The sequence below is a fragment of the Sinohyriopsis cumingii genome, chromosome 1 (genome assembly GCF_028554795.1).
Source record: "Sinohyriopsis cumingii isolate HCF-2022 chromosome 1, ASM2855479v2, whole genome shotgun sequence".
In the NCBI taxonomy this organism is placed as follows: domain Eukaryota; kingdom Metazoa; phylum Mollusca; class Bivalvia; order Unionida; family Unionidae; genus Sinohyriopsis; species Sinohyriopsis cumingii.
The window spans coordinates 56,622,931-56,647,747 of NC_142961.1; the positions used below are offsets into that span (position 1 = coordinate 56,622,931).

The 24,817-nt window shown below is 34.2% G+C and overlaps 1 protein-coding gene and 1 long non-coding RNA gene across 2 annotated transcripts in view; both read right to left on the bottom strand.

The window, feature by feature from the left end:
• The window catches only part of LOC149806910 (uncharacterized), an 83,196-nt gene extending 75,236 nt beyond the window's left edge, over nucleotides 1-7,960 (bottom strand). The window contains exons 1-2 of the mRNA XM_089932146.1: nucleotides 7,738-7,960; nucleotides 3,011-3,144 (exon numbers count right to left, since the gene is read on the bottom strand). Coding sequence (XP_089788272.1) covers nucleotides 3,011-3,144; nucleotides 7,738-7,765 — 162 coding nt within the window. The 5' untranslated portion in view covers nucleotides 7,766-7,960. The remainder of the gene's footprint in view (nucleotides 1-3,010; nucleotides 3,145-7,737) is intronic.
• A 1-nt stretch (nucleotide 7,961) lies between these two features.
• LOC149806912 (uncharacterized) lies at nucleotides 7,962-24,609 on the bottom strand. Its single transcript, XR_016413764.1, has 3 exons — nucleotides 24,556-24,609; nucleotides 15,942-16,116; nucleotides 7,962-8,079 (listed from the first exon to the last, which is right to left on the bottom strand). It is a non-coding gene; the product is annotated as an uncharacterized LOC149806912 (long non-coding RNA).
• Between the last annotated feature and the right edge of the window lie 208 nt (nucleotides 24,610-24,817).

A 24,817-nucleotide genomic window follows, 5' to 3' on the forward strand; every position in this document is an offset into this window, starting at 1 on the left:
AAACAACTCAATCTCATCCGGAGGTGCAGTGCATTAACCTATTATAAATGAATAAGACAGTACAGCACTCCCTCTCTATTAGGCCCTTTATTATAACACAATTCCTGTTAGAAGGCAAGAATGGTCATGTATCCGATCTCATTAAGTGGCAGTGAAATTATAAGGCAGTCTAAGGTTATAATGAAAACATACTGTAATTAAAATGTTCCAAATACATGAATATATAAATAGTTTACCTTACTTGACAAAAGTTACAAATAGCAATGTCTGACAATCTTTGGCTGTCACCAATATAAAGCTATGAGAATAGGTCCACAAGCAACATGCCAATCTGATTAAAATCAGATCCCCACTGTCCTGTGAAGAACTGATTTTAATCAGATTGGGACCATGCTTGTGACAATTTACTTGAGGGTCATAAAAGAAACTTTGTGGATACAAAAGGGGTGTATCCAACTATAAAGGGCCATATCTCAAGAAGAATCATCTTGAGACAACAAATTCCCCAGGTCCACTATGCACTTACTTTAAAGCTCCTAATGAAAGAACAATTTGGTCCAGCACTCCCAATCTGTACACTACTTTGATAAATGTACCAAAATTTCATAGTTATCTTATACAGTTTTTGATTTTGTCTCAGAAATTAATGTGTGAATAATAGATGGACATACTGATGAAACTGAAGAATTGTGATTAGTTTAAGGCACGCAGACACCACTAGCTTTATGTGTGTGTCAAAATTTCATAGAGAATATCTGAAATGGTTTTGGATTTGTGCCCTGTACAAACATGTGGAAAATGAATGGATAGATAGACAAGCAGATAAACACATGAAAATTATAAAACTGAAAAGTGTCAGTAGCAAAAGACACATCAGGATCATTGGTCAAATATGCGTACCTAATTTCAGTGAGATATCTTAAAAAGTATGGATCTGAGCTCTGTAAATGAAAAGTGTGATCAATGGATGGATGGATGAATAATGAAAACATTATATATAATCCATCCTATGATGGAAGTGATAAAAGAATGTTTCAAGATAAACATTTTTAAAATGTCAAGATTTTTTTTATAAAAAATTGGTATGAGGAAGTTAAAAATATAGACTGAACATAAAAATACAAAAAGCATTTTAAAAAATCTGATCCTGTGAATTTCAAATCCATGACCTTGTTTGGCAGCCATGACAATACAGAAAAAGAAATGTTTATATATAAGATGCTAAAAATATCAAATATGAATAATTGTGAACAGCAAAAACACATCTGGACTACTATAGATTTCACACCATACAGATTAAAAAAACAAAAAGCATACAAGATATTTTAAAAAATGCACAATACTTTACTAACAGTGTGCCATATTTGCTTGGGCCAGTCTAAATGTATTTCCAGACAACAAATGTGATGTAGTTCACCATCTTCTCTAAGCTTCGAATAATTCTTTACATTTCCATAACTTTGGGAGTTACATCCCTGCACATATGTATATGTAAAAGTTTCAATTTTTTTCTATAATTTTTTATATAAATATTAAAACTAGACATTGCAAATATCGGATGCAGATGGCCAAGCTGATTCTCTAGTTCTTTTAACATGTACTCAACATGCACGATATGCAAGGCCTCCAACATTACAAACACAGCATACTACCTTTAGAACAATGACCTTTCAAGCAAGAAGCCATTCAGTCCATTAATCACATTCATTGCATTTACACTATCCTAGCATAACAATTCATTTGCAAATACAATCTTATTGAAACCAAGATCTACAGACCAACATAAAAGACAGAATTACAAGTTCATGTTACCTTTAAAATTCCCTGCTCATTTAATTTTTGTAAAGTATTGCATTTTATGCCACAGCAGCCATATTGGGCATATTATGTCAGTACCATTATCATTTATGACCAACTATAGGCATCACAAAAAGTCTTCTAGTGAAAAATCCTATGTCAATCTGACTTTGAATTCATCAGGAGTAGCAATAAAAGATTTTCAAGATGACCACTGTCATCGCCATATTGGACATCAAATGTGCACCATATTCATTCAGAACTGACTAGGCACTAAAAGAAGTCTTTTACTGAGAACTCCATGCAGATTTATTCAGCCAATCAGGAGTAGTAGCAATCACAAGGTTTTCAAGATGGTCACTAGGTGGCCATAATGGACATCAGATTGTCACCATTTTCATTTAGAACTGACCAGACATCACAGGAAGTCTTTCTGTGAAAATTTCAGGTTGACAGGACCATCCATTTGGAAAAGGTAGCAATAACAAGATTTTCAGAATGTCCACTGTGGTAGCCATATCAGAGGTCCAAGTGCGTCATTTTCATTTAAGAAACTAGGTTGTGAGATAAATGTGTGTGTAAAGTTTCATGGCAATCCTCAAAGTAGTTCAGGAGCATTAGCAATAACAAACTTACACTAACAGGCAGACAGACAAAAGATGATGGACAGATGAAGGACAACAGACAACATACCATCCAAAAGTTCTTCTTGTCTATGACCAATAGAGCTTTAAAACATGGGAAATTCAATCTGTTAAACCTGACAACTGTCAGGAAACAGAACCAGCAAACTCAATATGGCCTGGTATAAAAACAGTGAAAATCACATTCACTTTTGCATTTCCAGCTGTTCAGTTATTTCTGTAGAATTATCTCTCTCAAAAAAAGTTTATGATATTTGGGCTGTTTCTGCATTATATCATATGGCAGGTCTGGGGCACAAGGCATCCATCGGTATGACCACCAATCTGAGCTTCTAACAATTATCTCATTCACTGGTGTACTGATTTTTCTAGAGTGCTAAAATCTGCCTCATATCTCTGCCAACCCCACCCCCATCCCAAGAGTTATAACTTTAAAACCTTTGAGATTTGTGGTGGCTCTGTGGTTAAGGCACTGGATATTTCTTTTCTTCAATTTTATTGTCTCTATCAAAGTATGTACCTTGACTCAATCAAATAAGCCAACCTCCTTTAACAAAAGTTTTATGTACCTGATTCTCCAACCGATGCATACGAAGGTGATAGCAATCAAGATTGTGCATTCTCCACAAATCACAGCTATGTGTCAAATCTTGAAAGATAACTTCAAAATTACAATATTGGCACAAGAAGTTCCTTCCATTGTCTGTAATAGAAAGAATATGTACATAAGAATTCCAATATATAGACACAACAGATGAAGCATGCTATTTATAAATTTAATAAAGAATCTTATAAATAGGACAATTACAGGGAAGGTATTATTGAATACAACTGGATAATAATAATAATAATAATAATAAGCTTTATTTAGTCAAGGTGACATAATTAGCTCATAACAATTTTTTTTATTAGGGCTCTAGTATTTAAAGCAAAAGGTTTTACATTATTGAATACAACTGGATAATAATAATAATAATAATAAGCTTTATTTAGTCAAGGTGACATAATTAGCTCATAACAATTTTTTTTATTAGGGCTCTAGTATTTAAAGCAAAAGGTTTTACATTATTGAATACAACTGGATAATAATAATAATAATAATAAGCTTTATTTAGTCAAGGTGACATAATTAGCTCATAACAATTTTTTTTATTAGGGCTCTAGTATTTAAATTATTCAGATATCATCAAATTTTGGAACAAATTTTGAAGAACTGACCATGTTACATGAACGCGCTTGATATAAATCACTGACAATGTTACATGTATGTGCTTAATATAAATCACTGACAATGTTACATGTATATCCTTAATATAAATCACTGACAATGTTACATGTATGTGCTTAATATAAATAACTGACAATGTTACATGTATGTGCTTAATATAAATCACTGACAATGTTACATGAATGTGCCTAATATAAATCACTGACAATGTTACATGAATGTGCCTAATATAAATCACTGACAATGTTACATGTATGTGCTTAACATAAATCACTGACATTGTTACATGTATGTGCCTAATATAAATCACTGACAATGTTACATGTGCCTAATATAAATCACTGACAATGTTACATGTATGTGCTTAATATAAATCACTGACAATGTTACATGTATGTGCCTAATATAAATCGCTGACAATGTTACATGAATGTGCCTAATATAAATCACTGACAATGTTACATGAATGTGCCTAATATAAATCACTGACAATGTTACATGTATGTGCTTAACATAAATCATTGACAATGTTACATGTATGTGCCTAATATAAATCACTGACAATGTTACATGTATGTGCCTAATATAAATCAGTGACAATGTTACATGTATGTGCCTAATATAAATCACTGACAATGTTACATGTATGTGCTTAATATAACACTGTTCCTATGTTAGTAAACTGTTTCTCTTTGATTAATTTAACACACATACATGTATGTAGATTCTTTAAGTTTAGTGGCTTGTATTTTATTGCAAATATATAATGCATCAAGTGGAAAAAATGCATCATTCACTGCACTGAATGAGACTCACCTTGTAAGTGAGACAACAAACAACTAGATTTTCTCTGTAGTTTGTACCTCAACCAAGCCTGCTTCTGCACCTACACTATAAGGCTACCAAAACCTTAAAGGCCAAACATGGAGGTTTCTCTTTAAAAGTTATATTTCAATCTTGAGTATTTGCAAATCCAATACCCATTCTGATATGAAATTCAAATATTAATCTGTGGAGGTAGTACCAAGCTAAATTTGAAACATACTCTGGCCCACTCACCATCCCCCATGTCCAAGGAATCAAAACAAATTGAGTTTGGTATGAAGATATTTGAAACTGTCCTTTAAAAGTTTTGTTACAGGAACCATTGAGATGAAAGCCAAGGATGCCCCACCAGCTACTGTGGTTAGGTTGCCAAAGGTATACAGTGATGAAATCTATCAGTGACCCATTTGATAGAACTGTTACAGAGTTCCTAGGCAGATACAGAAATTAACCAAGTTTTGTGTCTTTATTTGAAAGGGAATTAGAGTGAAAGTACAGAAAAGTGAAAGATAATGATTGTTATTAAGGTCAAAGATAAAACTGTAATTCAAGAAAGAAGCATAAGTGTACCATGGTTCATCCCTGAACCAACCATGAAATATATACATGTGACCTTGACATTGACCTTGACAACAGACCTCAAATGTGGAAGTTAACACAACTTCTAGTGACAATATGTAGCTACCAAATTTAATTAATTTATCTCAAACAGTTCATATGTTACAGACCATAAAATGAAACCTAAATTATTGGCTCGAGACCATGATGACCATTGGAGCCCTAAAATAGTACATAACAAATATGGCAATCTTGAACTTTTAATCTTACATTGCTCTAATGTTATAGAATGGAATGGAAAGTAAAGACTTATTCCGGATCAAAACCATCATGTAACTAATGCAGTCAAATAAACAGAACCACTGCTCACATTGTTATGTACATTAAAACACAGATTCTGGGTGTCCAAGTCGTCTAAGGCACTCATCTTTACTGATCACTGCCATCTCCCCTCTATCTGTGTGAGTTCAATTCTTGGGCTAGGCCAGTGTGGGTGTGTGAGAAAGCTTTCCAGTAGCTTCCTGTGAGAACATGATTCTAACAGGGGCTTTCCTAGGTTTTTTCCTCCACCAGTTACACTGGCTGCCATATGTAGTCTACCATACAATGAAAACCCAAAACAACAACATTAACACACGATATTGATACAACTTGGTTGCTGATGAAATTCCCGTAAGTGTGGCCCTGAGCAGATGGTCTCTACATAACAGATATACATGTTTAATATCTCTATATCCCCTGTCTTTTTGGCAGGAACTAATTCAAAGAACCACCATAATCATCGCTAATGTTAACTGCTCCAGTTACCTACACAGGACAATGCAGTATAGTCATGACAAAAATTATCACAATTAAAAACCTAAAAAACAACAATTTCTTTATAAAACCAAATATCCTATGTAATGAACCTTTATTTATTATATACTTTTAAATTTTTCATTTACAGTTGATCCAGGGGCCCCGAGTGGCCGAGTGGTCTAAAGCGCTCTCAGTCACGGATCACTGCCATCTCACCTCTGTCTGTGTGTTTTCTAGTCTCGGGCTCGGCAAATGTGGATATGCAAGAAAGCTTGCCAGTAGCTTCTCGTGGGTTGGTGGTTCTTTCCGAGGTTTTCCCGGGTTCTTCCTCCACCATTAATACTGGCCACCATGTATAGTCTATCTTGTGCTGAAAAATGGTGTTAAACCCTATTAACAACAACAACAACTACAGCTGATCCATAAAAATCAAAATTATTTTTTGTGCTAAAATATTTTGAACATAGAAGTTTATTTTATTATTGAAAAATTCAAACTTTTTGGAACATCTTCAGTCTAGAAATAGAATATATGCAAGAATTAAAATATAAACTAAAATACTGTTGCAAAAATGGCAGAATAAAGTAGATGTTAACTGAAAATATGTTATATGCATCAACTGTGTATTACTTAATATTTGGATACATCTTTATTTTAAGGATTTCTCTCAAAGACCAGTGTGTAAGGAAAGGAACTAGCCATTTCAAAAGAATGTAAATTAAATGGAATTAACAGAGGAACTTGGGACTTTTTTGTACATATAAACCATCAGGTATGGATCTTTCCAATGTACAATAGTAAAATATTAAATAACAGTGTCCTTTATAGAAAGCTAAATTTGAATAATGTCAAGATACCTATCTGCTGCAGTACATGTAATTCATTTTGAAAATCCTAATGCAAATCATAAATAGTTTCCATTATCACAAGCAAGTCAGGGCCCTTTTCACATGATGATTTTATATACACGAGCTTTGCAGTAACTCAACCTTTTGTAAGTGAAGATAATCATGGATACGACCTAATGAACTAGCCTGTAAGTTCCATTTGACTTGTGATTATTTAGTATAAATATTTACTGTTTATTTGAATTCATTCTAATAGTTCAGCCCTTCTGACTAACAGGAAGGACTGCTTATGGTCAGCATGACTGACTACAAAGTCTGTTTTTTATGTTTTGCTACTCATTAAGCAAATGAATGAATGTTTGGTCACCAATTTTCATTTCAAATATTCACTAGAGATTCTTCTCATTCGAATGGTTGGTTATTCATTTCAGCTCTATTTGATGCTGCAGCAATAGTATGCATTCCAGAATCTAAAAAGGTGGAACACTATCTGGTTAAAACTTGGGTTAGTTAGAAAAAAAATTGGGTCACATATCTTCAAACACTTCTTGTTCATGCATGAAAATTTAAACATATTTTATTATTAGTTTCCTTTGCAGTCTCCTTTACTACAGGCCTTATATACTGAAAATTAAATTGAGTAACCATACCCTTCTAGAAGTTTTCCTCCCAGTATGCTTCTTTAGAAATAAATGCTGCTGTGTTTCTCCTAAAGAGTACATCTTTTCTTCTTTAAGCTTCTTATCCATTATCTTTGATCACATGATCTTGACTATTACCCAAGCAAATCAAAATCAGTAAAACAATTATGTCACCCAATAAAACTGATTGTCTTATGCTTCTTTGGCAAAAAGCAATCTAAATTCAGTTAAGCAGTCAGTATACAATCAACTAAAGTGATCTTTTATCAATTTTGTGCAGACTTTTTTTAATATATAATTATATTACAACAGTGGCAACTTTATTGCACCTGTGATTAAAAATAACTCTTAACAGCTCAACCTAGAATGGTCACCATACTAAACCTACACAATTTTACCTGCAACATAAAAACCAGCTTCAGCCATTTCAGCTGGTGATTGCTGTACAGGCCAGGGTGAGCATTTCTTGTTTCGCTCAAAGCGAACAACCTGTTCTGCAAGCTGACCTGGCACCAAATTCTGATAATCCTGAGTAGAACCCCTGACATTTGGATAAACTCGCAGTTCGTGTGCCTGCTGAGGTTCCACAAAATGTCCAGCATGAGGAGAAGTAGACGAGGCAGTAAAAAGTGGATAATGAGCAATCATCACATTCTATGTCTAAAGCATTATCCAAGCTTGTGTCAACAGGATTGGTCTCACCCAATTCTAATTCTCTCTCCTGGAAACTGTCAGCCATACTATAAATTAAAAAAGAATCATAGAAAAATATATTTTATATTCCTCCTTAAAATTTCAAACAGATAATAGGTACAAACTTAGCTATGCTCACCTACCTCACTAACCTTCATCCTCACCTTACTGCCTATCTACCTATTAGTTATATAACAACCAACCTATTACTGTCAATTCACTTATTTCCCTGAGCATCAATTCCTTTTTTTTCTTTGCAAAATAAAATATTCTTATCAACAGATAAATTCATCCAAGGTGACTGGGATACTACTGTTTACATCAAAATTGGATCAATGTCCATTTGTCTTTAAATTTAAGTCTTAAACCTCACAAAATGTGGTAATATAATTCATAAAAGTTGAACCCAACTGCTAACTGCACAGATCCTTAATGCACTGGCAGATCTGGGTCTATTGCAATTTGTTAGGAGTAACAAACAACACAGATCCTGGTCTGCCAGTGTATTATGCAATGGTAGATCATGGTCTATGTTGTTTGCAGCTGAATTCTACTTATAACTGAGTATATGTGGTAACCAATAAATAAAAGTGAATTCAAAGTATATTCAGTTGTATAACACTGATGCTTTATACAAATATGTAGTTGCTACCTGTGCCCACATTACAGCACAAATTTCTGATATTATTAACTGGGAAGTAATTCTCTGAACATGATATACATACACTAAGTGCTAGAGATACCAAAGATAGAAGACTTTTCTTTCAATATTGATATTACCCTTTCAACTCACAAATTAATGCAGCCATGTGAATAATCTTGTGACTGCAACTCCAGGAAGTAAGTTTCATTGATGGAATTCTATGATACTTGGGACATACACTGTATAATGATCATCATATTATTGCAGCTAGAGGTGGCTGTAGGCTACATGGGGAATCAGAGACAGGGAAAAACAAATGCTTCTGGTTACATGTTCTATTCATTCCTTTCGCTAAAAGAATCCCACCAATAACTAACACTGCCCTCTTATAAATCAAGCTAGAAGGCTTTACAGAAGACATCTTGATATCATATTTCTCTATCTTAAAGTGTTTTAGATGTAGAAAACTGTGTTTCCTATGTTAACCTAAACCTCTAATTTCTCAATTAGTCTACAAGTTGATTTGTTAACATAAATGATTACTATATCTCTGATCACATTCACACTCACTTTCAATCTCTGCAGCAAAATATAATTGTAAAATTAATGTGATTGATGTTTAGAGGCCAGGCAAAGATTATCAAAGTTTAAGAATAAAACCTCAATTCCCTTTAAAACTATATGTATGTACAAATTACTGTTGCTAATTAGAACCAATTAATCTACCATCTAATTTCTAATATCATCAACATCTAAAGTTTATCTGAATTAAAGTAAATTGCCATAGAATAAATATACATAAACATACAGTATATGCACATGCTGCTTGCAATAACTACCAGTAACTAAATAATTGCCTGTAAAACAAAGAGTTATGTCTACAGAGTAAAGATGGTCTGGATTAGTGTGCTGAAATGATTCTGCTTGTAGGTTTTAAACTAATGAAGCAGCAAATTTCTTGAAATGTGGATTCTAATCAATCTGACTTTGAAACAGTTAAATCACATCATATCAATTATCCCTACAATAATATCAAAATGTGCATATTTATCAACCACTATGCTTCTTGGATTTTTGCAGGGCCAGTGTCAATTTGTGAGAAAGTTATAAAAGAAACAATAAAACAAAATGTATTCTTTAATAGATTCCCTATCTGACCAATTGTTATGACTATGTTTTTAAACTATGTAACAGAAAGAAGCAAAACCAACAAGTTTAGTAAAATCAACAAATAATTTATTTACCTAGAAAATAAAAGTGAAAATTCAAAAGACACTGTATTGTGAATTAAATTGAAAATACTCCTAATAATCCTATCACAAGTCCAAAAGTATAGCCTGTTCCAAATGAATTTCAATAATCTTTAATGTGCTTATGTACCAAGTCTCAAAGGTGCTGATGTACCAGTAGTCTTCAATATGTTGATGTACCACAATCAGAATGTCTTTGAATAAGTTCTCAATCATCCCAAAGTAGTGTTTTGGTCCAACATGTCAAAAAGCACTGCCTAATTGACATGAATAATTTGAATAAATAATTCCTCTCCAATTATTTCTGAAGATAACAGTAAATGATTCCACAGACTGAGCTTAAAACAGGAATGAAGACTTTGCTTAAAAAAACTTCTTATAATATATCCCCACTCGACCTTTGTTGCAATAACTTCCAGAATACACCAAACTCATAAACATGGTCAGGCCGTGAACTCAAATCCATGTAAAGATAAACATCTTTAAAAAAATGACAAAAAGTCAAGTAGACAAAAATTCTACCCACGATCATGAACAAAGGTCAAGCATGCATTATAAACTAAATATACATAACACAATTCAAATATAACATTTGTTTTACTCAAAAACATAATATTTTACATGATGCTTATCCCTTCAAATGCTGAATAATTTTAAAACTGCCCATTGTTTATCTTAATTCTGCATTAATAAAATAGAGAAAACCACAGATCCATCATATCTGCCAATTTATTTTCTATTAGAACCCAGTTTGTGTAAGTGTTATTGTTATGTTCGACTCATTGAGTGCAACTACTTTTTTTGTTTTCAATGGATACAGTACAATACCTAGGCTCATTTCCATAATAGTATAATGGGTGACATGTGGATGAGGCAGCAGTATATTTATGTAAGCATGGTTCTCCCATATCTTGTGCTTCTCCACCACAGAGTGTTCTAGAATAATTCATGGACAATTCAAGAATTGTTCATGATATTTTTGCAGTGGTTGGAACACAGATCTGAGGAGGTGGTCAACATTGTTTACTGCCTTATCAAAACACTAGATCTCTTCCTCTGCCTAAACTGACAGGTGGGAGGAGAAAGAGGACATGAAGAGAGGAGGAAGGACCATCTCAGCCAGTTCTTTGGCTAACTCATTCAAGTCCACCAAAACCAAACAGATGTCATCATCCTGTTCCCATTCTGGGTCCACGAGTGGCCGAGTGGTCTAAAGCGCTCTCTGTTACGGATCACTGCCATCTCACCTCTGTCTGCATGGGTTTGAGTCTCGGATTTGGCTAATGTGAGTATGTGAGAAAGCTTGCCAGTAGCTTCTAGTGGGTTGGTTTTCTCGGGTTCTTCCTCCAACATTAATACTGGCCACAATGTATAGCCTATTGTGTGCTGAAAAATGGCGTTAAACCCTACAACAACTGTTCCCATTCCAGAGAGGAGACAGACAGAACTTCCCAACCAGAGTCTATCTGACAAGAGGGAGAGTGGGGAGTAGGAGTATTTCCTTCCCACAACTCCTCATGGGAAGATGTCAGATTGCCTCTACTAGCCAACATTTAAGGATGATAGGAAACACTTCTCGCTCCTCCAACAGGGATTATCCACATCCCACAACTGCTCACAGGAAGTGATGAGACCACCCTTACTCAGAGACTTTTTAGGAGAATGGGAATGTTTCTTGCTCCTCCTAAATCATGTGGTGGAAGATAACTGCCCCCCCCCCCCATCCATTTTGACTGGCTCAACATGAGTTGTAGATTAACAACCTGCCATAATCTCAACTGCTTGGAAGCTAAGGCATAGGCATCTATGGTGTCATTATTGAGAAGGAAGCTTTGCTTCTCTGCACTGAATGTCACCACATCCCACAGGTGTTGAAAGGAAACATTGGGAAGAAGGGTAATGTCAATCTCATCCCCTTTCCTAGTGGGGCAAGTATACACAGACTTGCTATCCCCAAAAGTATTGATCAGTTGAATGGACTTAGTGGGGGATATCAATCTGATCCCAGCTTCTACATTACTGATAGGACTTCACTGACTAGTGACCAGTAACCAGTGACCAATAAAGGCAATGATGATTTGATGGATGCCCTTCCATCAGACGATCCAGTGCAATATCACTGCCATAACTTCTCATGAACATACCTGGTCTGTGGTATATACACTGGGCCATTGACCCCGACAGTGTTCGGCAATTTTCAGGAGCATTATGTCTCTCTACTTAATGAGATACAGATCCCAGAGGCTCCTGGAATCAAAGAGTGCCAACCCTGACAGAGTTCAGTGACTATTCAGAAGAATTCCATCCCTTGACTTTGTGAGAAGACAGATCCCATTTGCTACTGGAATTATGAAATGATTGGTCCTATATTCTCCTGGGACTAAGAGTTATATTTCCAGTCCTGTAGGGCTCAAAACAAAGCTGTCCCACTGGGATAGTACTCTTCTTTGGGAAGAGGAAAATTCCCTACACTCCTAGGATTGAGGACATAAGGACCCCATACTCTCCCGGGAGCAAAAAGTACTGGGGAAGAATGGCACTTCTTCCTCCCTTAAATATATGTTCACAAATACTCAACTAGATCCCAAACATTATTGGGCCACAAATGACAGAACTGTCAAATGTCGTTTTGGATCCACTTTCTGGAAAATAAACGTGTGATGTGAATCCTATGAGGACTTCTTGTGCATGCATTTCCCCACATTTTTCAACATTCCTCAAAAGAAAACTGTATTATCAAAGCTAGTACTCTGAAAGAAAAACCACAGGAGGAATTACTTACCCTAACACAGGTAAGGGTTAAGGGGATGAACAGAGAAGAGCACCACCAATTAACAAGGTGCAATAAAGTCCCCTAAATTATCAAGCAAGCTAAATTCACAATTAAAAAAAATCAAGGACTGCAAGAACAATAACTAAATTTAAATGGAAATTAGAATAATTTGCCAAATAATGTATTTCAAAACATAAATGATGGCAATTTTACAAGAGCAAATTAAACACATCTGAGCGTTACAAGCATCCAGGAAATAAAGGAACAGTATCCTGCAAGAACTGATGACATGGTAGTCAGATAGGTTCTGAGTTCTATCTGTTTTAGATTTCTAGAACATTCCATAAAAATGAGCCCAGACAAAAGGACTTATCATCCAGAAAGGAAAGCAAGGCTATAGTGAAAGAAAATGTATTACTGCTATTAAAACAAACTTTCTATAACTGTGCAGTGATATTACCCAGAAATGTTTTACAGCATCAGGGCAATAGCACATTATCATCAAAAACTGTTTTTAGAAATGTGCATAATCATCATAAAAAAGTGATTTTTTTTTACATTTTACTGATATGAAAAAGAAGTACATATATTTGCAAAGTAATCGTTATTTCCCAAAGTTTTAATATGCATTAATGTCAAATTCATTTGTCTTTGATTTTAACTAAATGATATCCTTCATTCACTAACTTCCCCATATATTCTGCTTGGCACATTAAAATTGAAGTCTTTTAAGCAAAGTCTGTCTCCACTAATTGTCAAAAGGTAATTCTGCACCCTCTGTGTCAACCTGTTCCTTAACACACTCATGATTCTGTTCATCACAGAGAATTATCAATCACAGTCTGGAAAAAAAATGGAACATAACATTTATTCAATTAAATTTATGTGTACAAAGATATAAAATTACCAGAATCCAATGTCAATTACCATGGACAAATTCTTCAAGAGTGAAGACAGCAGATGTGTTTTCAAATAACCATGACAGGATAACTAAGATTTGACATATTCCATTCCATCAAGGACAATACATCAATGTGTTTATCACTGTTTAATTTATTTACAGAAGCAATGCCAGAGAGCTAAAATATTATTCAGAATGGCAATGTTTTCCAATGTATGCCTAAAGGACATGGGCTCCTTGATATGCACCAAGAGCTACCTTAAATTGTACCATTTCACCTTCACATCATCAACTTTTGCACTTTCCTAAATCACATCAATCAAGATATAAACCCTGCAAAAAATAAAAAATAATCACTTAATTTATTATGTAATACATTTCAACTGCAAACTAGTTGTTCATTGTCGGAAATATACTTCAGATAAGTTGTTGTGACTAGGATTTTTAACGTAGCTTTAACAATTTTTCAGTCATATTGCTACGATGTCTGCAGTGTGGCAGTTTATAGTGATGTCCAGCACTGGGGCATCATGCTGCAGACATGTACCATGATGTCCCACCCAGTCAAATTATCCTGACACCACACCAACAAGTCCTAACACTAACCTCTTAATGCTGAGTGCCAAGCAAGGCAGCTGTTAGTACCATTTTTGTAAGTCTTTGGCATGACTTGGCCAGGGATCGATCCCACAACCTCCTGCTTCTGAGACGGATGCTCTAACCACTAGGCCACCGGAGCGGTACTTCAGATATAAATGAATGAATAATCCAACACTTTTTATTTCCATGTTTTCAAAACAAATAAAACTGGAAAATAAACACTGCCTCTTTTCTTAACTGGATAGAAGAAAAAGAAAAGAGAAATTAATAGGGCAGCATCCACTTAAGTTAAAATCTAATGATGAAACTATTTTACTATGTAAATCCAAGAGCAACTTGTGGATAAAATGCAACTTTCATTCCTTGTCACTTTTTCCAGAAAATAATAAGAACAACAATAATCAAAACTAAAAGTACTGATACTAATATAAAAACAAAAACATCATACTGCAGTAGTGCCCCATGGTCACCCTTCATTTCACATGTTGATTATTAAGTAGATCTGAACCAAAACTTAACAATATCAAAAACTTACCAAATGATCCAGCAAATTCCACTGAAGGATATGAAGTCTTCCAGTCAGTGTTGAACATCGCACTGTTTTTAAGCTCTTTCTTTGTATAAAATCATACTATCTGAATTAGAATCATGACCTATGGTAAGACCATCTCTTATCTTCATAGCCAGGCCAACATGGGGCTAATTTCATGTGTATTTGAAGGAGGTATCCATTTTTCACAAGAATTTAAAACATAAAATGTGCAACTGTTTTAGCTGGTAGTGAAATCGACTGAAATATATAATTATATACACACTCTAACAACACACTCCATTATATGTTGGTCAATCATATGACTTTATCAATGCAAAACTCATATCAAAGTCATGCACCAACAGCTGTGCGAGAACAATGATTCAACATTATCTTCAGATGGTGATGATACCAAGTTTTATAGTCATCAATCAAAAACTTCACTGCTAGGTTTTGACATACATAGCATTCAGATTCAAAATAAGGCAAAACAATTTTAACAAACTGGAGCACTGTGACTTGTCAATATGCACATCTTCAGATGATGATGACAATAACATTTCCAAAGTTTCATGATCTATAGAAATCTATGAGACTACTGTTTATGAGATTATGATATATGCCACATCCTGCTAAAAGCAAAAAAGTCAATAGCTCCAAAAAAAATCAATGCTGCAAAGTGATTTGTTGACATGTAAATCTTTAGATAATGACCTAAATAAATACTATGGTTTCACAGCAACCCATCAAAAACTCAAAGGAATTCATAAGATTGCTAGCAAAAAAAAAGGGCAATAACTCTTATCAAAACTGCTATATGACAGTGATTTTTTGATGTGTATATCTTCAGGTGATGACCATAATATTTACCGAGATTCATAGCAATCCAAAAAGCCTGCAGGACTAATTGCACTAACAAGATTCGGTGGAAGAAAAACAAGAACACAAGGCTCATTCTACCCATACGTTTACAGAGGTGTGTGTATATCAATGGATGTTCTTTTGTCCAATTTTACTTGCAAAATGCTTAAATTCTAAATTTCTTCATTGACAGTATCTACTTTGGTCACCAAAATATGCTTCTTTGGTTGCAGAAATTTCTCCTTCATTCAAGAAAAAGGATATGATACCATGTGTCCCTCTTGCCAACCCCTCTGTAAAAAATTCCCTATTTAAACCACCCAAAGCCAAGAAGTACTTTCAGCCTTACCTCTTACCAACTCTGCTATGACTTTCCCTTAGATCTTCTGTCACTGTTTTGGGTTCAGTGGCTGCCAAATATTAGTACCCCCACCTCCTTTGTTGGCAGACATCAAATGTTGGTTGAGGCTATCATACTGTATAAGGGTTTTGGCCAATGAACCATTATTAATGGCCAAGGAGATCTGTAAAAACATAGAATTTGCACAATTTTACTGCAGTCCAGATCTAATGAGTACATGGTTCCCACGCTTTTCTAAAGATAAATTTCCAGGTCATTTCCAGGATGAAATTACTGAATGGAACTTAAGAACATTTTAGATTACAAAAAATTTCCAGGTCACTTCCAGGGTTTTTCCAAGATGAAATTACTTTTTTCAAGGTTCACATATGACCATTACTAAACGGAATTAAAGAACATTTTAGATTATAAAACATGCATTTTCTAAATCTAAAGATGTTTCTCTTTCAAGACTCTCCAAAAACATTGAAGTAAAAAAAGATGATCATGTACAAAACCCAGTGCCAGATTACCAAAAGGAAGAGTAGGCACAGGCCTATGGGCCCCACCCCTTTTAGGGGCCCCGCAACGTTTGTTTAATAGTATTTAACAATTTTTTTTAAAAAACATAAAATGTTAATTTGTTTTATAACATTAATAATTGTTAATATTTGTTTTGTGTAATAAAATTGGTTTATTAAAATTGTTGGTTGGTAAAATTAAAAATGTATTAGTAGATAATTTGCGAGGGGCACCCCAAGATTTTGACTGCATAAAGGCCTCCATAAGGTTTAATCTGGCACTGACAAAACCACAAAATCTATCACATGAAACAAGTTTGATTATATTTCTATGTATTGGCATTTAAAGTCATTTCAATGTACAGAATAAAAATTCTAACTTTATTTTGCTGCATTATGTTGCTAAGTGGGAGCAACATAATAAACATAAATTATGTTTTGTTTCCTTTCAAACCTTTAATTCTAAAGAACTATATATATGTATGTATGTATGTATGTATGTATGTATGCATGCATGCATGCATGTATGTATGTATATGCATCTCATGGGGCCCCGAGTGGCAGAGTGGTCTAAAGCACTCTCCGTTATGGATCACTGCCATCTCACCTCTATCTGTGCCGGTTCGAGTCTCAGATTCAACCAGTGTGGGTATGTGAGAAAGCTTGCTGGTAGCTTCTCATGGGTCGGTGGTTCTTTCCAGGGTTTACTTGGGTTCTTCCTCCACCATTATTACTGGCCGCCATGTATAGCCTATGGTGTGCTGAAAAATTGCGTTAAACCCCCACAGCAACAACAACAGCAGCATCTCATAAAGAGTAACATCTCCTATTACAGTATATTAAAAAAAACAATAAATGCAAATAATTAGAATAGAATCTTGTCTTGTAACAAAACGAGGTTAACCCTGAATTTATCTGTGCCAATAAAATCCCAAACAAGATTTTTCAAACAACCTAATCTCCTTAAGATGATCTTGTTAAAAATCCACCATTTAGTCACATGACTTCACAAATTTCAAATAACGACATCGGAAGTCCAATAGTCAAGTGTTATCAACATCAGACTCCTTTATAATGCTGTTGTACAGAAATTCAATTCTATTAAATGAATGTCAGATACTTTTTGCAAAAACCAGCAATATGGCCAGTCTGATTTATCAAGCAGAGAGCACATATCAACATAGTAGTCACATGATACAACAAAACTCCAGAAGTTGTTCTCGGAATATATAAATATGAAGAATTTTGTGTTCTTTTGTTTTTGTATTTTATTACAACCAGTATATGACTTTCATTTAATATTTTTTTCTTCTTCTCTACAACATTTGAAAATGTGGGTTGTTAGATTTGTGTACTCATGTGACTAGCAATGCAAATCGTGAGCACCAGGTCACATTTCATCAATGACATAGTTTTATCTTGTCTTTCAACAGGTTAAAGTCATAATGATTTTAATACTCACAATTTCTGAGAAAATAAGTAATCCAAATCCTAATCCTGCAGTCAGAGAAATAAGATTAAATATTAACATCTTAATAACTGAACTATTTTTTACTTACACTCCTCTTCTGACAATCGCATACTCATTATTCCCGTGATGAAAACGAAGTCATAAGGACAAAGTTCTTTTGCATACCAGGAATGAATTGCCCACTGAATTTATACATAAAGACAGATCAAACTGATCCCCCATTCAAGAGTGCTCTTAAAACTCGCTTATTTCGACTGCAAGAACAAACTTAAAGACCTAATAATGTTTCCTACCTTAAATATTTTCAGCATGTTTTAAGTTTTCTAACTGCATGGTGTTTGTTTTTTGTAATCATATCATTATGTATGTTTTTTATGTTATAGGTGTTGTCTAATGTTGTAAAGCGCTTAGAGATTCTAAAGATCAGCCCCTATACAAAGTCTTCATTATTATTATTATTTACACAGAGTCTCATGATTCATTACCTGTAGCCCCTACATAGTTCAAAATAAGAATAAAAAATGTCATTTTGTTCAACTTTATCCATTACTCTGTAACATTATGACTAGAATAAGCTGCAACTGTGCAAGTGACGAATAGAGCATGGGTTCAGGATCGAGTGACTAATCATTGATCATCTACCAATCACAGGGGTTTGGTGCAAATGTATCAAAGAGATCAATGAAATATACTATCCAGATTGGTACATTTGTCTCTATCATTTATCCTCAGAGTGGAAATAGGGCTTCAGTATACAGGGTCACAGAGAGCAATCACGAGCCCTGGGGTAAGAAATACCAGGGCCTCTCCTAGTTCTTGGTCAAACAAAATTTTTCTTTTATAAAATTATAAAGTGTTGTTTATCCTGGGCCCCTTTATGGGCCCAGGCCCTAGGGATATATTCCTGGTTGCTCCCACCTCTTATCGGCCCTGTCTGTATATCTTGATCAGTGTCAAGCTGTGCCAATCAACATACATAATGAATAGTAGCATCACAATCCATATTATACTACTATCTATTAAAATTATCTAATTTGAATACACTATTCTAATCCAAAGTTTCAGTAACTGAAGTTAAATCAAATATAACCACTGATAATAAATTATCTTTTATTTACACAAAATCTCTGGATTCATTAATTATACCATTTATATGTGGTTCTAAATAAAGAAGAATGACATTACATTTTGTACAGTAATGGAGATAAAATACAGTAATATACAAGAACAAAAATGGAACAGTATTTTCATCAGAGTTTCAAGATGGGACTACTGGGCTCCTCACTCATGGAACTCAGAAGTCCACAGCCTGTTTCTGAGTCTCTGGCATGAACTAGGGAGTCTCTCACTGTCGAAGGGATAGAAACGAGGGGAAATGAAAATGCACATGCTCGCAATTTTAATAATGAATTATTAGCCATTTATAATATCACAAAAAAAAGAAAATATTTTTCAGTAAGAATTTTAAGTTCAAATATCATAAATGTACTTGTAAATTTATATGTATTTTACCCCTACAACAGAACTAAAACCAAAAAGTAAACCACAACAATAAAATCATCAACAGTTAGTTTCAGTCCCAGGAATGATCATTTAGGTTGTTGTGTAGTTTTCTCAGCAAATACAATAGCATCTCTATTACTACCAAAAAAGCTTACATGAATAAACACTTGGCATTATACTGTACTGTATATATAAATGTAACTTACCATCATTAAATAAAACAGAGAAATAATGAAAAAGCGAAAACCAGAAAAACAAATTAAAAATAAGTGTTAATTATGAAACTGTATTAAATGCCTTAAGAGTTGGCCTTAAGAAATAAGATGTAACATGAGCTCTGTAAAAAATATGAATTAATCTTGGTACATGTACAGTGATTTAAATACATGTAGCATGGGACTGCAGTTTTGAACTGTTATCAAGGTGAATTTACACAAGCTTTAGGTACTGATACACAAATATCACCAGTCAAATGGAATTTTCAATTCCTTTTCTTGCCATTTATGCCATTTTCATCACAATTCCATTTTCACCCTCAAAAACCACCCATAAAAACAGATGTTACTAATTCAGTTTTATGAGGCAAAAAAGTGTTTAATGTGTGTGTCACCCAAACGTGTTTTTTTTTTTTAAAAAGGACTTCAGTCAAAAATTTATACGATTACATTTTTGATGAGGTATTTATGGTTTCCCTAGAGTTTTCTATAGGGTTGTTCATCCCAGTCAAGTTTCCTTCACCTTACTCGAATTCTCTCCCCTAGACCTTTTTATTTACCTTTGCTAGAGGTCTCCTAAGTCCCGTGTTTACTACAATGTATGTGTGTATTTGCTATATTGTATGAGTGATATATATAGTTTTCGTTTTGTTTCAGCAATACTAGTCAAATTTCCCATTTCCTTTAGTATCATTTCTTTTATATTATTAGATTTACTTTATTTATAATTTTGAATTTTGGCAAGTCAGCGGTGTACTATGCATGATTAACAAAAAAAAGTCCTATTGTTTTATGTGCATTGTTATGTGTGTCACTTCTCACATGATTTATTTCTTAAAGTGAGGTGGGCTGTACTCGAGTGAGGGTTGATACATTTTTTATTTCTTTGTTTTTCTCCCGATTCAAGTTTGGCCCCATCTTTTTTTTAGATTATTGGCCAAAATCTCCAAAAGGATTTAAATTTGACTATACAGTACAGGAGCTGTATAGTTCTTAGAGAGAGTACAGAAGGAGTACTAGATTCTAATGCCTAAACCCCATGCTGTGTTTGTGTTTGCATGTGTGCTAGTGTTCCATATGTTTTTTTTTTTTTAGGCTCTTTTACGGGCCTGTCCACTTTGCGTAGCACCATGTGACATAGCCCCATGACGTCATTACCTCTTACTTTCCCCATACAGATACCCTGTCCCATCCCTCTTTAAAAAGGAAGGAGAATATTTGTTAACAGTTGTTTGTAAAGTTTTATATTTAGGTTTGAAAACCAAATAGATTAAATGTTTAACAGTACATTAAATTTATTTATTTATAGGGTTACCACCTCCCAGGGAACCGGGGTGGGATCAAGGTCTCAGGCCGCATTTGCATTAATGCCCCTAATAAGCATTTTACCAAGGCCCCTCTCCCACCCCTGTTCCCTGGTTGGTAGCTTATTCCTTCTTATATATAGTTATTTACGTTGCTTTGTAATTTCTTTTAAGAGACATCAAAGGAAATTATAATGACTTTAAACAGTCCTTTAATTTGGGATTCCAGATAATTTATCGCTGTGGTTCATGATGGCCTATGTTCACTTATTTCTTAATTGTTATTACCTGTCCACAGGCCATCACAGTTTTTATAACATAATTGGTTATCTTAATTACTGTCTTTTTGTCAAAATTCCCATCCAAATATAGAATGTGGTTCCTCTGATATCTCTGTTTTTGCAGATTTCCATAATTAATTTTATCCTGTCATCTTTCCTTTTTTCACATTACGTGACTGCATAATATTTAGTAAAGTTTGCTATTTTGCACATAGGATATTTAATTATAGTTTTAATCATTTTTCTTCTTAAAGCAGCCTCCCCTGTTAACCAAGCATTATGTAGGTATTAAAAAATTAAACTTTGGATTTTTAAAGAGCTGATGCTGGCCCAGTGCCTCCACACTCTATCCCAGAGTACGCTGATATTTTCCTCCTCAACTTTGTTCCTTACATTTTTAGTCTCATTTTACCTGATACAATCATATGTTTTATCTGTGTCTTTTTCCCATAATTCCTTCTTGTCTCTAAATTTGCATAATAGTTCTTTCATGTATCTAAAATGTCTAGGTACCTCTAATTTTTTGCATAGATTATTATTCCTGTAAATATCTGCTTATTTCATAGGGTGAAGCCATACCAATATATATATATATATAAAGCTTCCCATAGGCTATTTGGTTGTACTGAGAATCTTTTGAAATTTATTTATGATGTTGGCCTATTTTTTTAGAATTCGGCTTTGTAGGGCCAAGCCTCCTCTTGTTTTGGCCCTTTATAGGGTTGATTTTTTAACGTAATGTGTCTTAAAGTTCCATATATAATTTCCTTATCTATTCTATCTAGAATTTTATTTTCTATATCTACAGAATTTACTATATAATTCATATTTGAATACATGTATGTTTTTGCTACTTGTGCATGCTCCATTATGCACGATAGCCTTAGTGCCCAGATTTCAATATTATCTTTAATTTTTTTAGTTATATTTTTGCAGTTTTCTCTTTCTTTGTTTTTCCCAAAAATTATTCCTAGGGCTTTGACCTTTTCCTTAATCAAGTGCAGTGGTAAACCGGGGTGGTTTCCCCTCCAGTTTCCTATTTTTAATGAAATAATAAATATAAATGTAACCATGTTTTCATTGTCAGTTTCTGTAGTCAGCCTTGATGATGCTCTAGTATTCAGTGTATGAACCAGCCTCAGTAGTCTCAGTAACTGATATGATAGCACTCAGCAGTAGTGAAACTGCACAGCTGTAGTAGCTAAATGGTTAAATGTGTCGAGGGAAGTGTGAAGCAGAAGCATATATTTTATAATTTTATATATTCATATTTTAATTAGGCAGAAGTAGGAATTTTATTAATTTATGTAAATAATGGTTATTGATGAGTGAAATAAAGTCATCAGTTGCAATTATTGTGTTCTCATTTTACACATATTTAGCCATTTAGGCAACCTTGAACCAGGATTACCTGTTCAAGTTTTGTTTACTGAGCAACGAAGCTACCCTGATTGTTCTTCATGCTGGGTTGTTCTGTTGCACGACAAGTGGTAAATAACTTTCTGATTGGTTAGTTTGCTGCTACTTGTCTGTATAAACAATATAGTATGAACAGCATATTAGTGGTGGTCATTCCATTGGAGCTTCTGAAGGGTGCTGGTCATGGCACTGCAGTAACAAAAAGTGCCTGGTGATTCTTGTGCTTGAAGAAAAATGTGACTTGACCTTTGTCCCATATGAGAAGGTAAATAGATTTATAATAAGGATCATGTAACAGTTCATTTTATATGTACTCTCTATATTTCTCTGGAATGTATGTTGTTGTATTTTAGTATCTGTAATAGCTTATCAACATGCATGTTCGCACCACTCCAGTGGCCTAGTGGTTAGAGCATCTGCCTCGAATGCGAGAGGTCATGGGTTCGATCCCCGGCCGTGTCATAACAAAGACTTACAAAAATGGTACTAACAGCTACCTCACTTAGAGCTCAGCATTAAGAGGTTAGTGTTAGGAATGGTCGGCCTGGTGTCAGGATAATGTGACTGGGTGGGACATCATGCTACATGTCTGTGGCATGATGCCCGAGTGCTAGACATCATTATAAACTGTCACACTGCAGACATCGTAACAATATGACTGAAAAATTGTAAAAGCTATGTTAAAAAATACAAATACAAATACAGCCTGCATGTTTTTTTATGAGCCTATCATTCTGTCCATATGCTTGTCTGTCTGTCTGTCTGTCTACTTTTGCTCTACATACTGATTGTTGTGTTTAGGTTTATTTGGTCCACTATCTCTCTAGATGGATAATTAATAAATATGTGGTGTAGTAAATCATTCGTATTGAATGTATTGTAAACAGAATCAATGTATACATGCTGAACAACAATGCACTGATGGTGGTATTATTTATAGTTGTAGTAAATATATTTTTTTGCAGGGTGTAACAAAACAAAAGAAATTTATTTTTCTCCATTTGCCAACTTTGTGCACAATAAAACCCAATTTCTTATAACAAATACAGGACTTGTACTGTCTATTCTGTGAGTCGAAGGCATGTGCTGTAACACAAGCACAATAACATTGATAACAATAAATATAATAAGCACATTTAATAACAGTTTTATAAAAAGTATTTTCAATTTTATCTATCTAGAACGTGGAAATACGCTCTTTCTCTTAATCAAAAGCAATAATCACACAAGTAATTCCCATGATAAGTTTTAAAAGAAGGTGGGACTCACAAAAGCAGAGCCCTCATTCAAAAACCTGGCCCTCTGAAGGAAACGTAATATTTTTATTCTGTACATTTGTTTACATTACTATATATTTCCTCAGTCACATTAATGAAAATAGCTTATAAATCATAACTTAGAAAAATGCAAAAATAATTACTCCTAACTGGATACGTACATATATGCAGGCATGCATTTATCAATAAATCAATTTTTATTTGCTACCATGGTATAATCAACATTACTTGTATATTCAAGTGGTGTTCCATTGCTGTACTGCATCATATTTACGTGAATGGATGAATTACAACAACCAAACAGTACAAAACTTTATTTTTATTAAACACAACCGATAATCAACATTTTATGCTCATTGTGCTGAATTTCTTGCTCCATTACTTTCTTTAACATGTATGTATTTCGTCTAAATTATGCCGTTTTGTTTATCTCTCAATCTGATTAAAATCAGATCTAAACAACCCTATGACTGCGTAGAAAGGGTAAATTAGTCAAATTAATAATGTACCGCATAAGCATAGTAAATTAGGCCAATAGATTTTATGAATATCCTTCGTGTAATTCAGTAGACTGTACATATAATAACATCCGACTTGAATAAAGATTGCTAAATTAGAGAATATAAACTTACTTCACTTTCACTTCGAAAAGTTGGCCTAAACCTACTCCAAAAAGGAAGTTGACATTAGGACTACCTCGGTCATTTCCGGTCCATGTATTTACCGCAAACACCACAAACCTACCTCAAACCACTTTTATAAATATATTGATATGTATATCTATATTTTGGTAACTCCTGGTATATGATTTTAAATTTTATTCATGGCTGTAAATATTACTAAATGTATCTAGTTAAATTTTATTTTCGTGACGGGTATCTAGAGAGTTTAGTA